Source organism: Artemia sp. Qi Xiang Cuo, chromosome 11, assembly GCF_049724085.1.
Source record: "Artemia sp. Qi Xiang Cuo chromosome 11, ASM4972408v1, whole genome shotgun sequence".
Classification (NCBI taxonomy): domain Eukaryota; kingdom Metazoa; phylum Arthropoda; class Branchiopoda; order Anostraca; family Artemiidae; genus Artemia; species Artemia sp. Qi Xiang Cuo.
The window spans coordinates 52817071-52840500 of NC_142804.1; the positions used below are offsets into that span (position 1 = coordinate 52817071).

At 35.0% G+C, this 23430-nt stretch overlaps 2 protein-coding genes across 2 annotated transcripts in view; one reads left to right on the forward strand and one right to left on the reverse strand.

The window, feature by feature from the left end:
- LOC148947129 (protein Cryzl2-like) overlaps window positions 1-10880 on the reverse strand; it is a 59182-nt gene extending 48302 nt beyond the window's left edge. Inside the window, exon 1 of the mRNA XM_089097275.1 lies at window positions 10762-10880. The gene's annotated coding sequence lies outside the window, so the exon portion shown is untranslated. The remainder of the gene's footprint in view (window positions 1-10761) is intronic.
- Window positions 10881-18834: 7954 nt separating this feature from the next.
- Window positions 18835-23430, forward strand: part of LOC148947130 (uncharacterized) — a 33781-nt gene continuing 29185 nt past the window's right edge. The window contains exon 1 of the mRNA XM_089096895.1: window positions 18835-19046. Coding sequence (XP_088953021.1) covers window positions 18900-19046 — 147 coding nt within the window. The 5' untranslated portion in view covers window positions 18835-18899. The remainder of the gene's footprint in view (window positions 19047-23430) is intronic.

The window sequence follows — 23430 nt, forward strand, 5'->3', positions numbered from 1 at the left end:
GTGCGGACGCGAAATTCTGGTTAAGAATGTGGATAGATAATGACCAACCAAGGCATGGTATAGTGAACTCTATCCGATTATATACTAAGCGAAGATTTGTTGTGAAGTGTAATTCTATGGTATTTGGGGGGTGTAATCGTAGATGCCTTTATTCTCCCTTTATAGGGGGGCTAAACTCTGACCCTAAGGTAATTAAATTTCGGTAGCGTGCCTTAGGATATGACCAAACTACTAAAGTGTACCTAGTGGGTATATTCGAGGACTAAAGGTAGATCGTTGACATGTTGTCTCAAACCCGATACTTTTATTCAATTTACAAATAGTAATGACATATATAGATATTCTGCTGGGACTGGTTGTCCCGAGTAGACCACAAGTCTGTGAAACAACAATAATATGTAATAAGATACAGACAATTACAATGATCCGACAAAGTCCCAAGGTATTTCTAATGAGAAAATAAACGGGCAAAGGTTCACCCTGCAAGTCAAAAAGTCTGCCCTCAGTCTAAAAATCGGGGTATATATATGAAAAACTAACCACGTCCTTCCGGTACATTGACGCATTTAGCCAGAAAATTGGTTATTGAGCAAGTTCCCTTCAAGCCCACACGTTCCTCGATTAGAGTCTTTATCTTAGAACGTGGTATTTTGAAACTATTTTTTTGCCTCTTATCATGTGTTTACTCAATTAATAATTAACCAAATTAGAAAGCTTTACCACAATACTCCCCATTTGAAGAAGAATTGTCCCAATTCTCAATATTTTACTTTTTAAACAACTTAATTTCGTTTACAGCTATTATGCTGCCATCTTTGGGTCATTATGTGCATCTACCCTCAATGGGTTTCCTTAGGGTTATGTTTCTGGTCCAATATTGGCCATGTTCTTTTCTGTCGAAGGATTTCAATTTGAAATTCATCCTTGTTTCTCTTTTTCTCTGTCTATAGGACTGACAATTACTCTTTTACCCTGTTCATATGCATCTTCTGTTTTAACTTGAACCCAAGCGGCTTAAACATAATATTAGTGGTTTTGCTTAAATTAGATTTCAAGTTATATTAGACAAGTTTATGAATTATTTGAGTTTAAATTTAATTCCCATTAAAAATTTAATTTATCTGTTTGATGTGGTTGATATATCGTTTATTTTTTGTTTTAGAAATGCCTTGGGTAAATTACACATAACATTTTGATTTTTAAATTTTCACATATTTTTCCAGCACAAAGCATTTTCACATATTTCACTAGCATAAGCCTTTTGGGCTATGTAGCACAATAGCTTGGCGAAAATTAAGTTCTGATTTTATGTCACATCTGATGATTTTGTAGTAAATTCTGTAGTTTCTAAATATCCGTTGATCAAGTATGGTTTGGTTTATGATGGTATGAGATGTTAGTATCTGGATATAATTGAACTGGCTTTGAAATTTGCTACTTTCCAAAAATTTGTCAAAATATAATTGAAGGAAAAATGTATCTGAAAACATGCTACGAAAAATTTGATTTCTAAAAAAAATAGCTAATGCTGTATCTAAAATAAATATCCACATTAGCGTACATATAAAGCATATATTTTTACATACATAGTAAAATGAAACACTTAATTTTCGTATATATCAATGCATTCGAAAGTTAATTACTTTTAATTACTTTCTCCACTTTTTTTAATTACTTCAAAAATAATATCCCGCTTAAATCGAAACATTATGTTTCTTGTTGGATTATTCTTTCAAACTTAATACTAAACTGATTATTTTACAATAAAAAATTATTAATACGTTGACTCGAGGTCAAACATTTACATATAACATTAAATCACTAGTTTAAATTTAAAGTAAATTAAAACATCGTATATATATATATAAGCATTGTGTAATAACTTACACAAGTATTTAAGTCGCAAAACTAGATATGTTATTATACTATTGACTAAAACTTAAATCATTTTTAAAAACCAAATACGGTAGAGACTAGTATTTAAACCAGTAGATATTTTCTCAATTACATTTGTTACAGCTATATAACTTTTCCCATATGCGACTATATATGTTTTATTTTAACATTTTGGTTCTATTTTGAACCCACTTGCGTGATTAATTGTCATTACCTTATATGCCTGTTTGTCTATTCATATTTTTAAGCTTTTCAATTCTTTTCGAATTTCTAGGGACTTTAGACAGTTTTGAAAAGTTTTTGTCTCTAATCTCTCTTTTTTCAGCTTTAACTTCTCTTTGGTTTTAGACTTTTATTTACAGCTTGTATCTGATCAGCTAAAAAAAAATTTCCTGTTCACCTTATAGATGTAATTCCACTATCCATCAACCTTGCCTGTACTCTGAAGGTTCGCTTACCATGACTGCCTTCTGGTAGCTCCTTATAACGTTTCCAGGTCCTATTGTCATGGCTACAGCTAAAAAGACTATTATGAACCTGCACACAAAATAATTAATTATTTAATAATTTGTGGCTACAATTTTCTCACAATTTTCTACAATTTTGTGGCTACAAATTTAATTAGTTACACTGCACCTATTTAAAAGTTACGTGTCACCTATTAACGCCCTGTGTAATTGTTTCCGTGATAAGGTTTCTGTTGGCTTTCTAGGCACATTCTATTTGTCGACTAATTGGGATATAAGGGACTATTGGCTTCACTCTATTTGATTTCTACTATCAGATCGTATTTATCTGATATAAAATCTATCTGATATTCGACTAAACTCTACTGATTTATAATCAGACTAGACTTGAGGATGATTCGTCATTTAGTAACCGTAAGAGCGGACCAGAATTATCAGTATTAGCTATCCCAAAAGGATGTATTGCCTTCTCTGTTTATTCTAATGTGGGCTTATATTCTATGTAAATAAGCATAACAGTTTTCATACACTGGTTTGTTTTACATCTACATGGCTCGAAAGCAGCCATGGCTTAAAATTCAAATTAGAACTTTCTTTGGACGCATTTTGTGCGGCCAATTCGCAATTTGAACTTTTTCTACCACTGTTATTCAGATGAAGGTCTTCTGTGTAGGTAAAGGAGACCCTTTTAAGACCGATCACTATGCCTCCATTTGCTGTGGTTAACGCCTTCTTTCACCGAATTTCTCGCCTTATATAAAGTTCCCATCAGAGCTGGGTAACAACTCTTTTTTTGCTTCCTTCTGCGACTTTTGCTAAGCTTCCACATTTGTTTTCTTACTTATAAGGTTATTTTTCTTGTGTTTTTTTCCATCCCTTTCCTCAAGTACTTTAATTATATATATTTATATATCTTTTCCTTCCCTTTGCTTGTGAAACTACATAACTAACCTAGTATTTGTTAGCTTTAACAAAGGTAATTCTATTGCTTATTACGTCGTAAGATGCCATATTTTCGAAGCATCTCTACTCCTACAAAACTGGGATATGGCAGCTTCTAACCTATAATTCTTCGGACCACAATTTATGTGTTTCATTTGCTAAATTGTAGCAGTGTTGTCCTTGAACAATAAATCTATAGTCTGTACCTGTAGTAAGGCTGACTTAAGACCCTATTTGTTACTATTATGTCTAAAACTCTTCTGTTTCTACCAACGTTTCATCAGTCCAGCTAGATTTTTTTTCTTTACGTATTATCTTTTATTTTATTCTTTTAATTCACGGCACAAATACTTTATTATTTAGTGATATACGGCACTACTACATTGCATTTATTACTAACACTAATAAAACTACTAACAATACACATACTTCTACTTGCTAAATACTGAATACTGTATTTTTTTCTATTTTACAATTCTTGATTGAGCCTTTTTTCCATTTTATCTATTGTGCTCAACTTTTTGAGGGGATACAAAACTATTTCCAAAGCCCAAGGTTTAAGCAAAGCTGCTCAAAGTTTTGCTAATTCAAGTGCTGTTAAAAGAGAAGTACATTCACTTTCCTATTCTAATACGGTCATTTTGATTTTTTTTTTGTATTTTGCAACCTTATTTAGTCTCCTCGACCCAGTTTTTGCCAGACGACCACCAGATGCTGATCGTACGATTGAGTTCGAGGGGCTAAAGGTAGATCGTAGAGAGGTTGTCTAAAACACAATACTTTTATTCAATTTACACATAGTAATTACAGATATAGATATGCTACTGGGACTGGCTGCCCCAAGTAGACCATAAGTCTCAAAAACTACAATAATATATAATAAGATACAGACACTTACAATGATCCGACAAAATCACAAGGTATTTCTAATGAGAAAATAAACGGGCAGAGGTTCACCCTGCAAGTCAAAAGGTCTCTCTTCAGTCTCAAAAATCGGGGTATATATACGAAAAACTAACCACGTCCTTCCGGTACATTGACGCATTTAGCCAGGAAAGTGGTTATTGAGCAAGTTCCCTCCAAGCCCACACATTCCACGATTTGTATCTTTATCTTAAAAAGTGATATTTTGAAACTTGATATTTTTAACTAAATTAGAAAGCTTTACCACAGATTCGCAAAAACCGTCGCTATACATTGTGCTATGATTATTGAATGTGATAGTAAATATATAAAGCAAGAACCCGATCGCATGTGGAAATTCCTAAAAAAGAAGAAACGTAAAGAATCAGTTGATGTTCTGCCCAATGAGAGTGAGTTGGTTAAATATTTTAAGCACGAGTTTTCATCACCTAATGCTGATCTGGAAAATAAATTTTCTATTGAGCTCGATGCGAGTCTTGCGGAATGAGAACGGGAAGTTGGTTTCGCTGTGTCTAATTCGTCAGTCAGTGAGGCACTCTCAAAACTGAAGAAGAAGTTGTCGAGGGGGGTAGAAAACCTGTGCGGATTGCACCTGCAAGCGGGAAGTCAGAACCTTGTTGAGCACCTTTGTCTCCTGTACCAAATGATTTTTAATGCTGGGGTAGTTCCAGACCTATTCTGCATGGGGGTAATTACTCCTGTATTAAAGAAGGGAAAAGACGGGGGGCAGTGTTCTTCTTACCGCCCGATAACTGTCACGCCTATACTGTGCAAGTTATTTTAATTGCTTGTTGTAAATAGGCTTAGTGCTACATGTAACACGCCGGTTAACCAATTTGGTTTCAAGAAGAAAATGAGTAGAGAACACGCATTATTTGATTGCTAATTTGTTGATTGACGCCAATGATTTAAATGAGACTTTGTATTTTGCCAGTAATGATGTCAACCGCGCGTTTGACTCCAGTGTGCACCCTCAGATATTATTGTCGGCCCGGAAACGTGGCGTGGATAACTATTATACGCGCACTGAGGAATATGTATAGTAATTTAAAAGCGCGTGTAAATGTACCTTGTGTTAATGCTTTAACCCTATCTTCTAGTCTTATACCCATAGAGAAGGGAATACGCCAAGGAGCACTTACTTCACCACCGCTATTCAATAATAGTATTATTTCATTGCAAGAACCGGTTCAGTCTACATGTATCTTTAGAGGTCTCAATGTTTTGCTGATCAATTATGCCGACAACATTTTGAACGCGAGTAGGAAAGTCTCTTTGATGCATATAAATGCATCAAAGAGACTTTCCGTGTTTTGAAGAAAGAGTATGGTAACATAGATCTTTCTTTCAATCCCCAGAAGAGTGAAGTTCTACGTATTTAATAGCCGCGTTAAAGATAGTGTACCAGTTGATGTTATTTTCGGAATTTATACAACTAAGTCTTTGTTTAAGATTATGTATCTCGGCCTTCCAATTTGTAGCGATCTTAAAGAAACCCGCGATTGCCTTGTTTTGTTGTTTGCTGTAAAGACACGCAGAGCTTATGGAATTCTCGTTTCAATGAAGTGCCACTTTAACCCTTTTCTACTTGCAAGGGTGTATAATGCTTTTGTTTTGCCACATGTGCTAGCCCTATCTCCATTTTGGAAAATATTTACCTCGTCCGATCGCCGCAATATTCAGTCTATTTTCAATAGATATGGCAAGTATCTGCTTCGTCTTCCAGTTTGGATGAGGAATTCGAATATATCTCTGAAGTATGTTATAGCTGATCCACTTATAGCTGTACTGAATCACCGTGTTCCATTTGCAAAGGCGTTTGAACCAAGCCTCTCTTCATTATATGTTGCAATAACTTAAATTTGTCTTTTTTGTTTGTCATAGGAATGTTCTTGTTTTTCTGTAGTTGAGTTTTCTTTGGATATTTTGTTGTTATTTGATGTTACTTTTTTTTCTTTTCTTGTACTCCATTTACAACATTTTGTATGTTTAATAAAGGGTAATAAAATCATAATAATAATAATAATATACTTTTATTGGATGAGATTATAGTTTCCCTTGTAAAATCATTTTTCATGGCATAGGGTTGGACCAGAAGTATTAGCAATTTTAAGGGCCTTTTAAAGAACCAGTAAGAAATGCTTAATCAGTTTATGTGAGACATTTTTCTTTGGGCTCATAGTCAAATACATTGGCCTATTTTTTGCTTTTAAGATCTAACTCCTCTGTTCTCATATCATTCTGTTAAGATTTAGGTAATTTTGAAGACCACACTGCCTTTCCATGGTGATAAATAACAGTGTAAATAGGGATAAATTCTTTTATTAGACAGTGAAAAAAAAAATATAATGCATATTTTGATTTCTTTTTCTTTTTTTCCACTGTCTAATAAAAGAATTTATCCCAACTCAAACTGTTATTTATTGTTTGGTTAAGATTTTTGTCTTTCTCAATCAGGAAGTTGAAAGCTTACAGCTCAAGAATCTAAGCAAAAAAAAGTGCTTGAATTAACTTTTATTTTAGCCCATTATGACAGAGCAGAGGATTCTGATGAAATTCTCATCAAAGAGTAACAGTATAGTTTATCCCCATTTCTGAACCAAACAATGTAATAACAAAAATCTTACTTCATTACAGTCATAAAATTCCCATATAGGCTCTCTGATTATCAGAGTTGCTTATATTTTAATTGCAACCAAGCCTTCCAAAATCCTTGAGGGGGGTGAGGAGAAAAGAGAAATTTGTGGATGCAATAAAATATGAATTTTATTATTATAATGTTTATTTCAGAAGAGAGTATAAATAGGCTGTTACCAATAAAAGCCCTGAGATCACTGATCAGATTAGAACTTTGGATTTGATGAAAAACTACCTGAAAAGTTAGACCTAAGTTTTTAGATTATCAATAAAAATTGTTCCAGTAGATGCACATAAGATCTTAGCATACTGATTAGCATAAAAAACTGGCCAATTATTATCAACATTCTAGAAATATTTAGTATTTGCCCATTATGATTTTGAAGATGAAACTTTAATCTTAAGATTGAAAGTTTTATCCCTCTACAGCTCATAATACCTCTATGTCTTTTAACTTGAATGCATCAAATCTACTCAGTAAAGTTCTGGATGATGAGCTTTATGCTATCTTAAAAGAAAGTTGAGTCAGGTAAGGGAAATTTCCTAGAATGGCCCCAGGTCCTAAATTATGAGTGAGAAAGATCTTTTGAAGCATCTACATTGACCCCCTACCTCTCTATAGGTCACTGACTTTGGAAATGGTTTGGATAGACTTTGATGTATAAAAATGACAAGTTTAGAAGTAAATCTACAGTACAAACAAGGCCCAAAGAAATGTTTGGAGTCTTACAACTTTGTTATATCCTGATTTATTATGTTTTACTAACTTGGAAAATATGTGTTAAATAAAAAAAAAAAAAATACACTTAAATCTTATTTGAACCACTGAAATGGTTTAGTAAATTTTCCTTTTCTTAATTAATTTGCTAGACATTGATCGCATTGCAAAATCTAGAACCTAATCATACAATGGTGCTTTTGTTTTATTAGCATGTTTCTTTTTAGAAGCAGTTTTGCTTTTAAAGTTTACCCAATTAAGCATTATAGGTAGTATAATACAGATTTTATAGTGATTTAACCGTTGAAGTAGTGATAAGCTATCCATTGAGTGGGTATCTTACCCTATTTGGAAAGATCATCAAAACTGAAATCAAGTGGTAGTCTACATTTATGTTCTATCAAGCAAATCAAGTCAGAAAATTGAAAATTTACCTGCAATTTTCTAACCCCCTAGAAATAGGGAAGGCATTAAGAAAGAAGCATGAAAACATCTTCCTAAGCCATAAATTAGCCTAGGCTCAACATTCATTCTTGAATGTTTCATTGTCCTACCATAAGTACTTCCCAAGATAAAAAAAGCCCATCATATGCAGTTTTACCAATTTTTTTTCTTGGTAAATTTGGAGATACTTCCATTAATGAGCTATGAATTAGGTGACCATACAAATCAATGCCTTCTTTCATTCTCTATCCAAGTTTAATAGTAGTTTTACCAGGGGCAGATCTAGAGCAAATCTTGGGCAAGGCCAAATGTGACAAAGGTGCCAATAATTGACCAAATTGACAAATTTATTCTAAAAAAAAAAAAAAACAAGGAATGAGGGCACCAGAAAAAATCTATGGGGGGGATTTAGGTCCCCTATCCCCTTGACATGCCACTGGCTTTACTTTAATTTCAATTTTAAGCCTTTTATGGACCTTTAAAAATGATACATTTTCTTTTATTTTTGGCTACAGGAAAAAGGTAAAAACAACAGTTCTTACTTCATAATATTCAGAATAACTATAGTCAACACATTTTGACTGCAGATTCACTGTACTTTACCCCCCCCTACTGTGCAAATATATTGGCCAAATTATATATTTCTTATGCACTTTCTGGTTCTTGATTTTGTCATAGTCAATTCAATTTATAGATGCATAAGATTAAAGAAGGGTGATGCTAACAGCTTATGGTAAAGACAGCATTTTTTTTAAAGATCTAGGCCAATAAATTGTTTTTTCTATTCAATCATAATGAATCAATACCTGTGGATTATATAACTTTAACAAAATGAAGTTATAATCAAATGGTAAAGTTTTTGGTGTAAGTCTAGGATCAGTCCTGTGCATAAGGACACATGTTAAGAAAACAATTTTTACTTAATAATATGCAGAATTATCCTAGTTAACATATTTTACAGAGGGAGAACCTTTATCTTTACTTCTTTAACTGTTGTACAATTTTTTTTTAACACAATTCTGAAAACAAACATGAATTTGACTGCATTTTCTATTTCCAAATAATCTAAATTCATAGTTAGACACCATCAACATCAACTACCAAAAACACATTAATGGACAAATACTGATAATTTAGGTTAATTAAGGTTAGGTAGGTTAGGTTAGATGGCACTCAAAATTCAGGGTATATATTTGCACATTATGGGGGGGGGGGGGGTTAAAGTTCAAAGTAAATTTGCAGTGGGCCATATAATTTAGCTAAGATGAAAGTGAAAATGTTGTTTGATGCCATTTTTTATGCTCTTTCATAATTCAACAAATGCTTCTGGGGCTAATTGCATCTTGAGCCCTTAAAGGGGCCCCAAAAGGTATTTTATATGAATAATGAAAGACCAAAATAAAAGCATCAAATGATGTTTTCACTTTCATCCTAGCTAAATTATATGGCCAACTGAAAATTTACCTTGAAATTTACCCCCCCAATGTGAAAATATATACCCTGAATTGGAATATACCCTGAATTGTCAACAACAATATTTTGAATCACAAAATTCAGTGCTATTTTTGTCAATGGCATTTGAAAAACTTGAAACAGTAGGAAAACAGCTTATATTTGAGTTGCCTAATAAATGAGGTTTGAATTGTTATAAATAAGTGTTTTTGGAATATGTTACTCTTGATCTTGAACAACTTATCTATATACTAGTGATATGTTCTCAACCACTTTTCAATAACTTAACTAGTGATGACAACTTTTTAGTGTGGTTCCAAAAATAAAATAAATTTGGGGCCCCTTTAAGGTCTCAAGATGCAACTAGCCCCAGACGCAATTCTTGAACTATGAAAGAGCATAAAAAAGGCATCAAATGACATTTTCACTTTTATCTTAGCTAAATTATCTGATCACTGCAAATTTATCAAATAAGAGAAAGGGATATCATTTTTAAGGGTCCATAAAGGGCTTAAACTGAAGGTAAATTTTTCACAGTTCATATTATTGACTTACAAATAAAGTGAACATACGACTTGATGCCTTTTTTATGCTCTTTAGAAATATATCGATTGCTTCTATTGGAAATTCAAATTTACCCACACCCACCCCCCTAACATGCAAATATATACCTTGAATTGGAACATAGCCTACCATGAATTGTTGACTGCAAAGGGATGGGGGTAGGTAAATTTGAATTTCCAATATAAGCAATTATTAGGCTATATTTACAAAGAGCATCCCATTGGTAATATAAGAACTAGGATAATTATACATATTTTAAAGTAAGAATTGTTTTCCTGACATGTCTCCTTATCAGGTGTCACAAGGCTAAATAAATACCCTTTTTTTTACCTAATTTATAGCTCAGTAATAGGAACATCTCCAAATTTACTTGCAGCAAAAGTAAAATTCATTTGCAGCAAAAGTGATTATTATATTTGGAAAGAGCATAAAAGGCATTGAGTGGTATTTTCACTTTCTTTGTACATCAATACTTTATTGTAAGTCAATATGAACAGCAAAATATTTACCCCCTTCTCTTTCCTCTTTGGTATTTAGCTTAGCCTATACTACTCCCTTGTTTAGCTCTTGTTTTATTATTAACTGGTTTAATTTTTGTATGTATTCAACTAGTTCTAACTGTTTTTAATCCTGTTGACATATTTTCTATTTATCTATAATCTTCTCTTTCTGGATCAATTGCATCATAGCCTATTTGTTTTTAAATTTGACTCTGACCTATGTATTTGGCACATCTGGGCTTGTGACAGTCGTTCTTTAACAACAAATCTTGTCTGGATCTGCAATTACTCGGCCGGTTTTTTTGGTGCCACTTTGGGTCGCAAACAGTGTTTCCACTTATGTTTTCGAACAATCTGTAAAATCTTGACAATTTTTGGGAGAAAATCGGGAGATGGCTCTCAGGATTCGGGAGAAAATCGGGAGATGGATTTCAGGATTAGGTAGAATTTTCAGTTTTTTTGTATTTGGTATTGAGTTTTTGGAGGTGTTCGAGTGATTTGAACATAAAGTACCACATTGTAAATGTTTGGAGTGCATATTTACTGGAGCCAGCTGCAATTCCGGAAAGAAAATTCGTCGATCAACGTTGTCAATCATGACAAAAGGAAGCAGCTAGAAGCTTGAAATGTATTTAATTTTGAAACTAAGTGCAGTTATTTCATCCAGACTCTAAAGCTGTTTAATTAAGACATTTTTCTTCATCGACCCCCACTTTTCCTCCCCCTTTCGTATTCTATAGGACAGCCCACTAAGTTCAGGACGGGGACAGAAAATCTGGACTAAATACGGACACTAGGCCTTTGACCATTGAGTCTGAGTTAAGTGGATAATTTTTTTTCACCACCATCCCCAGAGGTATTCACAAATGATAAAGAGAAAACGTAAGTCGCAGCTCATTAGTAATGATATAACTGAAAAAAAGTATAAAAAATAGCAAAACTTTCAGATATATATACCACATTACATTAATAATATGTGTCTATCGGATGGCTTTTTATGTGAGCAGCCTCCTCTGATCATGCAGTAGCTCAGCTGTGCTGGCATACGCTACTACTCCTTTTAGCCTCTTTCTGAGGGGCTGGTCAACCGTCAGTGTGTCTGCTGTAACTCCGTCTCGTTTCATTTCAAGTTTCGTCTGAAAATGGCAAGCAAAACAAGTATTGTAAAAATTTTGCTAAGTTTAGTTTCCATGGTGGTCCCTCGCACTCAAAGCCGATTTTCAGTATTCCATGGCTGTCAGAGTCACTGTTTTATCATCATAGGCACTATCGGAATGCTTCTGCCATTCTTTGTCAATGGTACTTCTCGACCACTAATTGTGCTCGTTTTCATCCTTTCTTCGCGATTTTATGTTTTATAATACAATGACAGGCCCTGGCTGACTATATTCGTCACTTTCTGCTTACCCAATCTTACTTTATTACTAACATTCTTATGCGGCATATTTTTCAGGAATGGGACTAACTTATCAACCAGCAAAAATTGTAAATTGTTTTCAAAATGCTACAATATTTGTCTCTATTTCTTGAATTGGATCATTTGAAGCAAACCCCTTCAGTTCTACAGAGCAACTGCAGAAAAAGTCTAATTTTTGTCATATTTCTTTAAATTTGTAGTAACTTTGGATTATTTTGAACCTACTGAATCAGGTGGACCCACTTAGTGCTAGTTCCCATCTTCTTGGTGCAAGCCAACACCTGTGGTTAGTTTATGAATTGAAAATAATAAGTTAATTACAAACCTTGAAGGTGTTTAAATGATCAAAAACAGAAAATAAATTCAACCACTGTGTAATGGATAATGGGCAATTTTCATACCTATGCCAATAAACTCAAATTGCGGTGCCTCAATTGTCTGGGACGTTAGGAAAAATCCCTAAAAGACCACAGGCAACGGCCAGGTAAAAAAAAAGAAAAGAATGACCACAAAGTAAAATGTTCCGGGGATTAAGTTTTCTGGAGATTTTCGGGAGATTCAGTATCTTCTTTTTTTGTTGGGATTTTGATTAGAAATTCGGTAGATCTCCCGAAAAATCGGAAGAAGTGGAAACACTGGTGGCAAAATAGTGTCAATTTTGTGTAAAAAGTGTCATTTTCAAAAAATTTGCCGCTCGCGTCGCTTCGCGTCGTTCGCGCTTATATCAACAAGCTTTTTAAATTGAAAATATTGGCCAATCCGCTTGGGATCATTCCCGCGTGGTTTCCCGCATCTTTAACTTCTCCAACATGAAATGTTGGATCTAATGCCATCAATCAACTATAAAAAAGAAATTTTGATTTTACTTAGTCAGTGCTGATTTTTGGCTTTGCACAGCACTTCCACTCTTGTCAACTTTCCAGCCCCCTCCTAAGAACCCGCTAAAACACAAATGGTGCTTACAAAATGGGAACTCGTCCCGCAGAGTACTTTCTACTCTTTTTTTCAAAAACTAGTGGAAAAACAATAAGACAGCTATATAATGTAATCTATTTATCACAACCTGACTAGAATAAGTTTCACGAGAACTATCACCACTCCCAGTAAATTTTCTTTACGATGTCTGCAGGGCAAGGGCGGATCCAGGATTTTTTTTTTTGGGGGGGGGGGGTTACTAGTTTTTGACTTTTTCGGGGGGGGGGGGTTACTAATTTTTGACTCAGTTTTTGACTAATTATACTGATTTTTACCTAGGTTTTACTAATTTTTGACTTATTTTCGACTCGGTAAAAAATTTCGGGGGGGGGGGGGGTTCAAACCGGGTAACCCCCCCCCCCCCCCTCTCTGGATACGGCCTTGCTCCAGGGACTAGGGCATAGGAACAGTCAACAAGAATTTTAAGATTGTGATTTTGCTAATGATTGCATAGGATTAAAGATAATGTAAGTTTTGGTATCAATTTTGTTTTTAGTATGATGGTTATGTATGAATATTCATTTGTCCATTGCCAAGAGTTCAAAGAGAAATATGAAAAATATGAACAGAAATGTTTGAGCGCATTTTTGCATCACTGGCCCAGTCACTGAAGAGGTCACTAGATATTCTTGTGGGACACCAGTGAGCTCAGTGGATGTTTTTGCGTTGTTGAGTTGTTGTGTAATGTCACCAGTGAGCTTTTCAGTCACTGGGCTTCAAGAGCTCCAGTTACGGAAATTGATGAAAAGACGCGTAAAGTTAAGCAGTCACTGGCCCAGTGACTGGTTAACATAGTAACAACTACGCTGAACAAAATGGCTATCTTAAAATTTTGATTGGATGTGTTTGGGGGAATGATGGGCGTGGGGGGGGGGGCTAGTTGCCCTCCAATCATTTTTACTATTAAAAAGGGCACTGGAACTCTCGATTTCCAATCGAATTATCCCCCTTTGAAGTTTCTACGACGACCCCTTCCATATGAAGTGCCTCTGGAAAAAAAAATATATAATAATAAATAATAAAACATTGAAGCCGTATGGACTTTACTATAGGCAACGCTACAGTGTTGCCTCTGATATATCCTAATGAGTAAAGTTCGACTGTTCTCACTCCTTGAATTCTATTCACACACTAATGACAACTATAGCAAAAATCCTTTCCTTATACTCACTACAATCCTGTCCCGCTAATATTTCCGACTCCCTGATTGGCTTAGAAAGAAACACGTGATCTTGTTCCCGTTAGAATCGATAATTCCTCGTCAGATTATGTAAATCAATTTCTCAGAAGACTACTTCCCCTCTAGTGGATCAATACATTGCCCCGTTAGAATTCAGTGCGCATGTGCAAACTTCGTCCCGGAGTCAAGACGCTTAGAAACAACAAACAAATTGACCTTGAAAAAGGTGTCATTGAGTCGTTAGTGGATCAGTAATCCATGAATAAATTATATCCTGTCAGCGTTAGACTTGACTATAGATGGCAGCAGTGGTGCCCGTCACGAGTCGATATATCATTCCTACTGTCGCTTCTGTCTGTATCCATTGGGCTTACCAACATCAAACCAACCATCAACAAACAGAACCATGAAACAACATCAAACCTTCAAACAGAACAGAACCATGAATAAATTCATGTAATTTTCGTATCAATAGGGTCCCTCATACTGTCCACGGGACATGTTGGTCATGTGTCAATCCTATGACACGGTAATCCACCTTTAGACTATAAGCAGTCAACGCTATTAGGCTTAGGTTTCACTTGTTCGCCGCCTGTGAGTCCAAGCAAACTCAGTTCCAAATTTTGCATACAAGTCCTGTGGACATCGTCCTTCACGCGTCAACCCAAAATCAATCCAATCTTTCATCCCTTAGCTCTATGACTATCCACCTTAGCTCTGCCTTAGGAATGACCTATGGACAGATAATAGACAGACTTATCTATCAACAAATGAAATGACATCATTTTTATACAATCCTAAAAAGGTATTATCCCAGATTTTCCTCTCACTCACTTGGACTATCTGTCTTGGCTTTGTCTACAATTACCCATGTCTTGATGCCTGCAACTAATTGATTTTAATTTAACAAATTATTCCGTTCCATGTCGAAGTGTCTTGAGAAATGTCTTATTGTAGAAAAGGCCAAGACATATAGTTCAAGTGACTGAGAGGCAAATCTGAATAAGCCCTTTTTAAAATTGTACAAAAATGATGTCATTTCGTTTGTTGAACTATGTGCCCTTTTTTTTGAATTAATTAAAATAACTTTTTTCCACAAAATAAGTTTTTGAAAGAATAGTACAGAACTGCATTAAACAAAAATGAACAAAAATAAAATCAAATAATGTATCAAGCGTGAAACTACCACAAATCAGCATCGATAAATAAATGAAACCCAAAACGAACAGAAATTACAATAAATAACCGAGTCAAACTCAAAATGAGCAGAAATTAACACAAGTTGGGCTCAAAACCCTTATGCCTTCCCAAGGCCAGAACAAAATTTGCACTATACTGAAAAAAATATAATTTTTTTTACTTTTGTAACTTTAATAAATCAAATAATATTAACATTTTGATTACTAAATATCAGTATATGCAAATTAAACTGACGATGCGCATTCATTTGCATTTTTTTTTCATGACTATCTCAAAATTTTAATTGGATGTGTTTGCAGAAATGGTGGGCGTGAGAGCGGCGCTAGTCGCTCTCCAATCACTTTCAACTATTAAAAATGGCCCTAGCCTTTTCAATTTCCAATCAAATGAGCCCTTTTGAATTTTTTGCGACAAAACTTTCAATAAAAACATTATATGCCCCCAGGGCATAACTTACAACCCTTGCCCCGAGTGCTGGGGGGGGGAGAGTTTCATTCTCAAAGACCTAATTTCCATAACTTTCTACTACGTTGAACAAAATGACTATCTGAAAATTTTGATTGGATGTGATTAAAAGAATGATGGGCGTGAGAGGGGGTTAATTACCCTCCAATCACATTCGAATATTACAATGGGCACCCTTTCCCTAAAGACTGTGGGGGCGTGTCCTGCTCAAAGGAATAATTTCCTGAACTTTGAACTGCGTGGAACAAAATCGCTATCTCTAAATTTTTATTGGATGAGTTTGGGTAAATAGTTGGCGTGGAAAGGGTGTTTGTTGCTTTCCAATCATTTTCGACTATTAAAAACGGCACTAGCCATTTGAATTTCCAATCGATTGAGCCCTTTTTGAAGTTTCTAAGACAACGCATTCTATAACAACCTTATATGCCCCCTGGGCATAATTTACAACCCTTGCCCTGAAGGCTGTTGGGAGGGGGGGGGGCTGTCATCATCAAAGACCTTATTTCCAGAACTTAAAACTACGTTAAAAAAAATTGCTATCTCAAAATTTTGATTGGATGTGTTTGGGGAAATGGTCTGCGTGAGAGGGGTGGTAGTCGCTCTCCAGTCACTTTCAACTATTAAAAATGGCCCTAGCCCTTTCAATTTCCAATCAAATGAGCCCTTTTGAACTTTGTACGACAAAACTTTGAATAAAAATCTTACATGCCCCCAGGGCATAGCTTACAACCCTTGCCCAGAGTCATGGGGGAAGGGTGTCATTCTCAAAGACCTAATTTCCAGAACTTTCTACTACGTTGAACAAAATGGCTATCTAAAAATGTTGATTCGATGTGTTTGGAAGAATGGTGGGCGTGAGAGGGGGGTTAGTTACCCTCCAATCATTTTCGACTATTAGAAAGGGCACTAGCCCTCTCAATTTCAAATTGAATGATCCCCTTTTGAAGTTTTACGACAACTTCATCTATAAAAACCTTATATGCCCCCAGCGCTGAACTTACAATCTTTTCCTTTGGGGCTTTGGGGGTTTGTCATCCTTAAATACATAATTTACAGAAGTTTAACTACGTTGAACAAACTGGCTGTCTCTAAACTTTGACTGAATTATTTTGGGGAAATGGTGGGCGTAAGAGGGGGGTTAATTACTCTCTATTCACTTTCGACTATTAAAAAGGGCAATTTCAATTTCCAATAAAATGAGCCCTTTTGGAAATTTCTACAACAACTTTCTATATAAACTTTATACACCCCTAGGGCATAACTTACAACCCTTGAACTGAGGGCTCTGAGGGGGCTATCGTCCTAAAAGACCTAATTTCAAGAACTTTCAACTACGTTGAACAAAATTCATATCTCAAAATTTTGATTGGATGTGTTTGGGGAAATGGTGGGCGTGACAGGGGGGTTAGTTACCCTCCAATCACTTTGACTATTAAAAAGGGCACTAGCCTCTCAATTTCAAGTTGAATGATTGAATGTTTTTGGGGAAATGGTGGGCGTAAGAGGGGGGTTAATTACTCTCTACTCACTTTCGTCTATTAAAAAGGACAATTTCAATTTTCAATTAAATGAGCCCTTTTGGAAATTTCTATAACAACTTTCTATATAAACTTTATACACCCCGAGGGCGTAACTTACAACCCTTGAACTGAGGGCTCTGAGGGGGCTATCGTCCTTTGAATTTCCAATCGAATGAGCTGTTTTTCATGTTTCTAAGGCAAAAAATTTAATAAAAACCTTATATGCCCCCAGGGCATAATTTATATCCCTTGCCCTGAAAACTGTGGGGGGAGTGTCCTGCTCAAAGGTATAATTTCCTGAACTTTGAACTGTGTGGAACAAAATGGCTATCTCAAATTTTTATTTGATATGTTGGGGAAACGCTGGGTGTGGAAGGAGTGTTAGTTGCTTACTAATCACTTTCGACTATTAAAAAGGGCACTAGCCATTTTAATTTCCAATCAAATAAACCCTTTTTGAAGTCACTACGACAACGCGTTATATAACAACATTATATGCCCCCTGGGAATAATTTACAGCCCTTGCCTTGAGGGCTGTGGGGGATTGTCATCCTCATAGATCTAATTTCCAGAACTTGAAACTACTTTGAATAAAATTGCTGTGTTTCGTTGTGTTGAATGTGTTGAATAAAAGTGATGTGTTTCGGGAAATGGTGGGCGTGGAAGGGGTGTTAATCTTCTAATCATTTTCGACTATTAAAAATGGCACAAGCCACTCCAATTTCCAATTGAATGAGCCCTTTTCGAAGTTTCTATAACAACTTCTTCGATACGAAGTGCCCTGCTCCAAAGGAAAAAATTAATAAATAATACATTGTGCCAACATCGTTCTTATATGCCCCACGGGCATAACTTAAAACCCTTGCCTTGAGAGTTGTTGGGGAGTGTCCTCCTCAAAAACATATTTTATATCTGGAAATCAACTACGTTGAACAAAATGGTTATCTCAAAATTTTGATTGGATGTGTCTGGGGGAATGATGGGCGGAGGGGGGCTAGTTGCCCTCCAATCACTTTCGAATATTAAAATAGGCACTAGCTACTCCAATTTCCAATCGAATGAGCCCTTTTCGTAGTTTCTACGACACCTCCTTCGATACGAAGTGCCATGGTACGTAAAAAAAATAATACATTGTGCCAACATCGTTCTTCACTTAGGCAGCGCGATCGCGCTGCCTATGATTAAAATCAAGTAGTTTCGGGCATACATGGCTAATTTTAGGAAAAGCCAAGACAGATAGTCGAAGAGTAAGAAAGGGCACACAGACCTAAATATATATCATACTTTTTGTCCATGGTGATGGTAAGTACCTACAGTTTATCAGAAGACGGCATAGAGGTTTTTCCTCTGTACAAAAAAATCCTTAGCTAACATTTTTAAAGAATATCTTATATCTTTAACAAATCGAATACTTGTTGAAGAATTTAAAGCCAAAGATTTCTGTTTGCTAACAATTCTGTTTTCGCTGTTCAAACAAATGTCTTATTTAGACGCAGCTTTACATCTACAGCATAAAAATTCATAATTTTGAGACGTGTCTATTCGTGTTGGAATTTGACAATTGTCACTGTTAGAAATAACAACAATTTACATTGAAAATGGAATCGAATAAGCTGTTTGATGAAAAAGACCAACCAGTAGCCGCAGAATTTAACTGTCAGACCAGTCCATCCTCATCTATCATTGTTGTAAATGATGGAAGCTTGACTAGCCTTGATTCATTTTGCAAGAGTGGCACATTTGGGGTCAATAAGATATATTTATGCCATTTTCCATTTTATTTTAACATCAAAAACTGCTTTCTTTTTCCGGTAAAATTCTACTTTAGTTACTTTTGGCTATCTTGGAACCCCCAACCCCTTTCCAAGATAGCCAAAAGGGTCAATATATACCAAATCATATTATTGAGTTTCAAATAAAGTGAATACACCATTTGATGCCTTTTTTTATGCTGATTACAAATATAATAAGCATTTCTGTCGGAAAATAATTCCAGCCCCCCCCCCCTATATAGGCTATACCTAACCCAACCTAACCTAACCCTGAAGTGGCATATATAGGGGGGGGCTGAAATTCATTTCCCATAGAAATGCTTATTATATTCATAATCAGCATAAAAAAAGGCATCAAATGGTGTATTCACTTTAGTCCTAACTCAATAATATGATTTGGTATATATTGACTGCCAAAAGTAACTAAAGTAGTATTTTACCTTGCTTATTATATTTGTAATCAGCATTAAAAAAGGCATCAAATGGTGTATTCACTTTAGTCCTAACTCAATAATATGATTTGGTAGATATTGACCTAAAATTTAGCTTGGATGAAAGTGAAAACATCATTTGATGCCTTTTTTATGTTCTTTCATAATACAATAATGGCTTTGGTTACAAATTGCATCTTGAGCCCTTGAAGGGGCCCCTAAGGTATTTTATATGAATTATGAAAGAGCATAAAAAAAGCATCAAAAAATATTTTCACTTTCATCCTAGCTAAATTATATGGCCCACTGCAAATTTACCTTGAACTTTAACCCCCCCCCATAATGTGCAAATATATACCCTGAATTTTCAACTGCAAAGTTTCATATCACAAAATTCAGTGCCATTTTTGTCAATGGTATTTGAAATTCTAGGTGGCACTATAAATTAGCTAGGATGAAACTGAAAATATCATTTGATGCCTATTTTATGCTCTTTCATAATTCATAATTCTGTCAATTCTGTCACAAATTGAATCTTGAACCCTTAAAGGTGCCTGAAAGTTAGTTTGTATGAATTACAAAAGAGCCTAAAAAAAGCATCACATGATGTTTTCACTTTCATCTTAGCTAACTTATATGACCCACTGCAAATTTACCTTTAACTTTATCCCTTCAGAATTTATCAATTCAGAATATAATTCAATTCTTAGATCTTAGATTAACTCAGTATAGGTCATTATTTATCTATCTAAAGGAGACCAAAACCAGAACCCAATTTAAGGTGTAGAGTAAATATGTTCAAGGGCATTCCTATGCCCTAGCAATAGTGTTACAAGCTTGATAAAGCTTACCACATTTTGGAATTAATAAAAAGAAAGTTTTATATATATATATATATATATATATATATATATATATACAGCATCATGCCCTACCAGGAGTCAGTTTGGTCTTGGTTTTTGCTCATATTTTGTCAAGCTAAAAACATAAGTCTAATTTTTGTTATTCTTTTCCTTAATTTTTAAAATATAATCCTAGTTAAGGGGTAAGATTCTAATTTTGCTTAAGTCTATAATGATCATCCTGTGTCTATTCCATTGGTTGTATCCTATAAGGTCTTATCCTATTAGGAATTTTACTTGCTTTTCTTTCATAATAATGAAACTTAACTTTTAGCTTAAACCTGAACAGGAATTTACCTTAAATTGCAGCTAGGAGCAATCTAAGGATTTCTCCTTGTAGAGCTCTGGAATGATGATTAAATTGTATGCAAGAATCACTGCTGACCAGATGCTGCTCCATCTTTGATAGCATCCCAATTGAACTTACACTCTTTGGAGGACCACTCAGCATCTAGTCTTCATTTAAAAACATTAACGGATTCAGCAGTAACGGTTTCATTTGATAATTTGTTGCAATTGTTGACAATACCTGTTGAGAAGAATTGAGTACAGACTCTAGATGTTCCAGACTGCTTGACAAGTTTCAGTTGATTACCTAGTTCTTGAATTGTTGCTAACAGCAGGGAATAATGCTGGGAGAATACTAGCCCTCAATAACTTAAAGACTAAAATGGCATTCACTCTATTTCTCCTCCAAACAAGTGTAGGGAGATTCAACTTTGATAGTCTTACAGGATAGGAAAGCTCTTGAATGCCTGGTATCACTTTAGTGGTATGTCTCTGCACATCTTCAAGAAATTTTATATCTTTTTTGAAATATGGAGAGACAAGTGGCATTCCAACTTCAAGCTTAGGATGCACAAGTCCCTTATAAAGAAGACTGATGACTTTATAGAAACAAGTGGAGATGGTACCCTTAATCAAACCCAAGGTTGAACTAGCTCCAGCAGCAGATCTCTTAGCATGTGTGCTGAATTTTAATTTGTTGTCAGTAGTGACACCAAGATCTTGCTCATTATTAACAGAGGAGAGTGGGTGGCCTAAGAAAAAATAAAAGTGGCATGGATTCTGTTTGCCAAAGTGAATGATATGGCACTTGGCAACATTGAATTCAAGAAGGCAGGCCTCAGCCCAGCAACCCAGCAGATGAAGATTATTTTGTAGTGGCGCTTGATCTTCACAGGACAAAGCTGGTCCAAGAGGCTTCAGGTCATCTGCATAAAGAGTTGAATGCTACTGATAATGGAAGGAGCATCATTGATGAAAATATTAAATAGTGTAGGACCCAAGACAGTTCCCTGAGGAACTCCACTGAGAACACACATTGAGGAAGAAAGAATATGATCTCCAGAGTCATCAAACAACTGATTTAGTCAAGATACCAGAATTTGTCAATTAAAAATATTGTGGAAATACCCCCCCCCCCCCGGAAAAAAGGCTTTCCAAATTTGAAAATTTTATTGAATTTTTATCTTTTTAATTTCCATTGGGGGAAGGAATTTTGGTACATGTGTATCATGCACCACTCACTCAAGTTTATGCTGTGTAAACTTCAAAAACACACCAGTTTTTTGTTAGTTTCTTTGGTACTTTAGAAATAAACTTGGGCTATAGATTTTCAAATTAGGAGGGGGGGGGGGTACAGTATAGTGGGTCTGCATGCAAAGTTTGTTTGGTACAATTATTCTGCATATTCAATAGATAGATACATAAGTGTATTTTAAAGCAAAACATATGGCCATGAACACAGTAAAATAACATAAATGAAAGGCACAAATAACATAAAATTTGATCAGCAATCATCATAAAACACTTAACTGAAACACTACATTAACCTAATAATAGTACTTAATACTCGGAAAAATGGTCATTGAAAAAAAGAACCATTTGACACATGGAAAAAACACTTAAATGAAACATTACATTTACTGTATACTGCTTTTTTTAGTCAACAAAATTTCCAGATACCTTGCTATTCTTCTGTAATTTTTTAGTGGCCATATACCTAGAAAGAACTGTTTTCTGGCTTCAAAGTATCCAAATACTTTACCCCCCCCCTCTTACGTGCAAATATATACCCCAAATTATATATTTCCCATATATTCTGTCCTGATATACTTTACCCCTTCCCCTAATGTGCAAATATATAGCCCAAATGTATTTCTAAAGTAATAAAGAAACTAACAAAAAAAAACAATGTGTTCTCAAATTTTACACAGCATAGACTTGACTGAGTGGTGCATTGTACACAATTACCAAATTTCCTTCCCCCTACAGAAATTAAAAAAATAAAGCTCAAATAAAATTTTTGAATTTAGATCATGATGATAAAATAGGAAAAATTGTTGCAGTCCAGTCTACAATTTGAAATCCTTCCCAAGATTGCAACTGGCTCAATACAACATATTCTTGAACTTTTACAAAAGGTTTTACCCAGATCCTTAGCTGCTTAATTGACAGTATTTAATGCAATGACCCTTCTGAACAGGGCATTATTGAAAGTTGTCTTTTTTCCATGGTTCTATAGTGATAATAGCTTGTCAACAAGTTTGACATAGTAGCTAACTGGTTAAAACTAAAAAATGATGCTTAACCAATCAATGATATACTTCTTTGTATTTTTTTTACCACAAAATTTATTTCTCCCCCAATCTCTGCTATTCTGGTATCTGCCCCCCCCCCTGGAAAATTTTCTTAGGGTGCACTTGTTGTATCCTAACCCATTTAATTATGTTTATTCTGCTTCATAATACTTGCCAGTAAAGGTCAAGAATAGGAAATCTTTAAAAGGAGACATACTAGAACAAAAAGAGATACATTTTAGATTGCTAATTTTGTGCTTGTTTACATAGTTTTGTCTTCAGTTTTAACAATTCATCCCCAGCCCCACTCCTCTAATGGTCTCACACAGCCCTAGACTATACAAAAGACTAACCAAAAAAATTATAAAATTCTTATTTTACAACATGCTGCAAGCATCAATGGATCATATTTCCTTGTTTTTTTTCCATTTTAATCTATTAA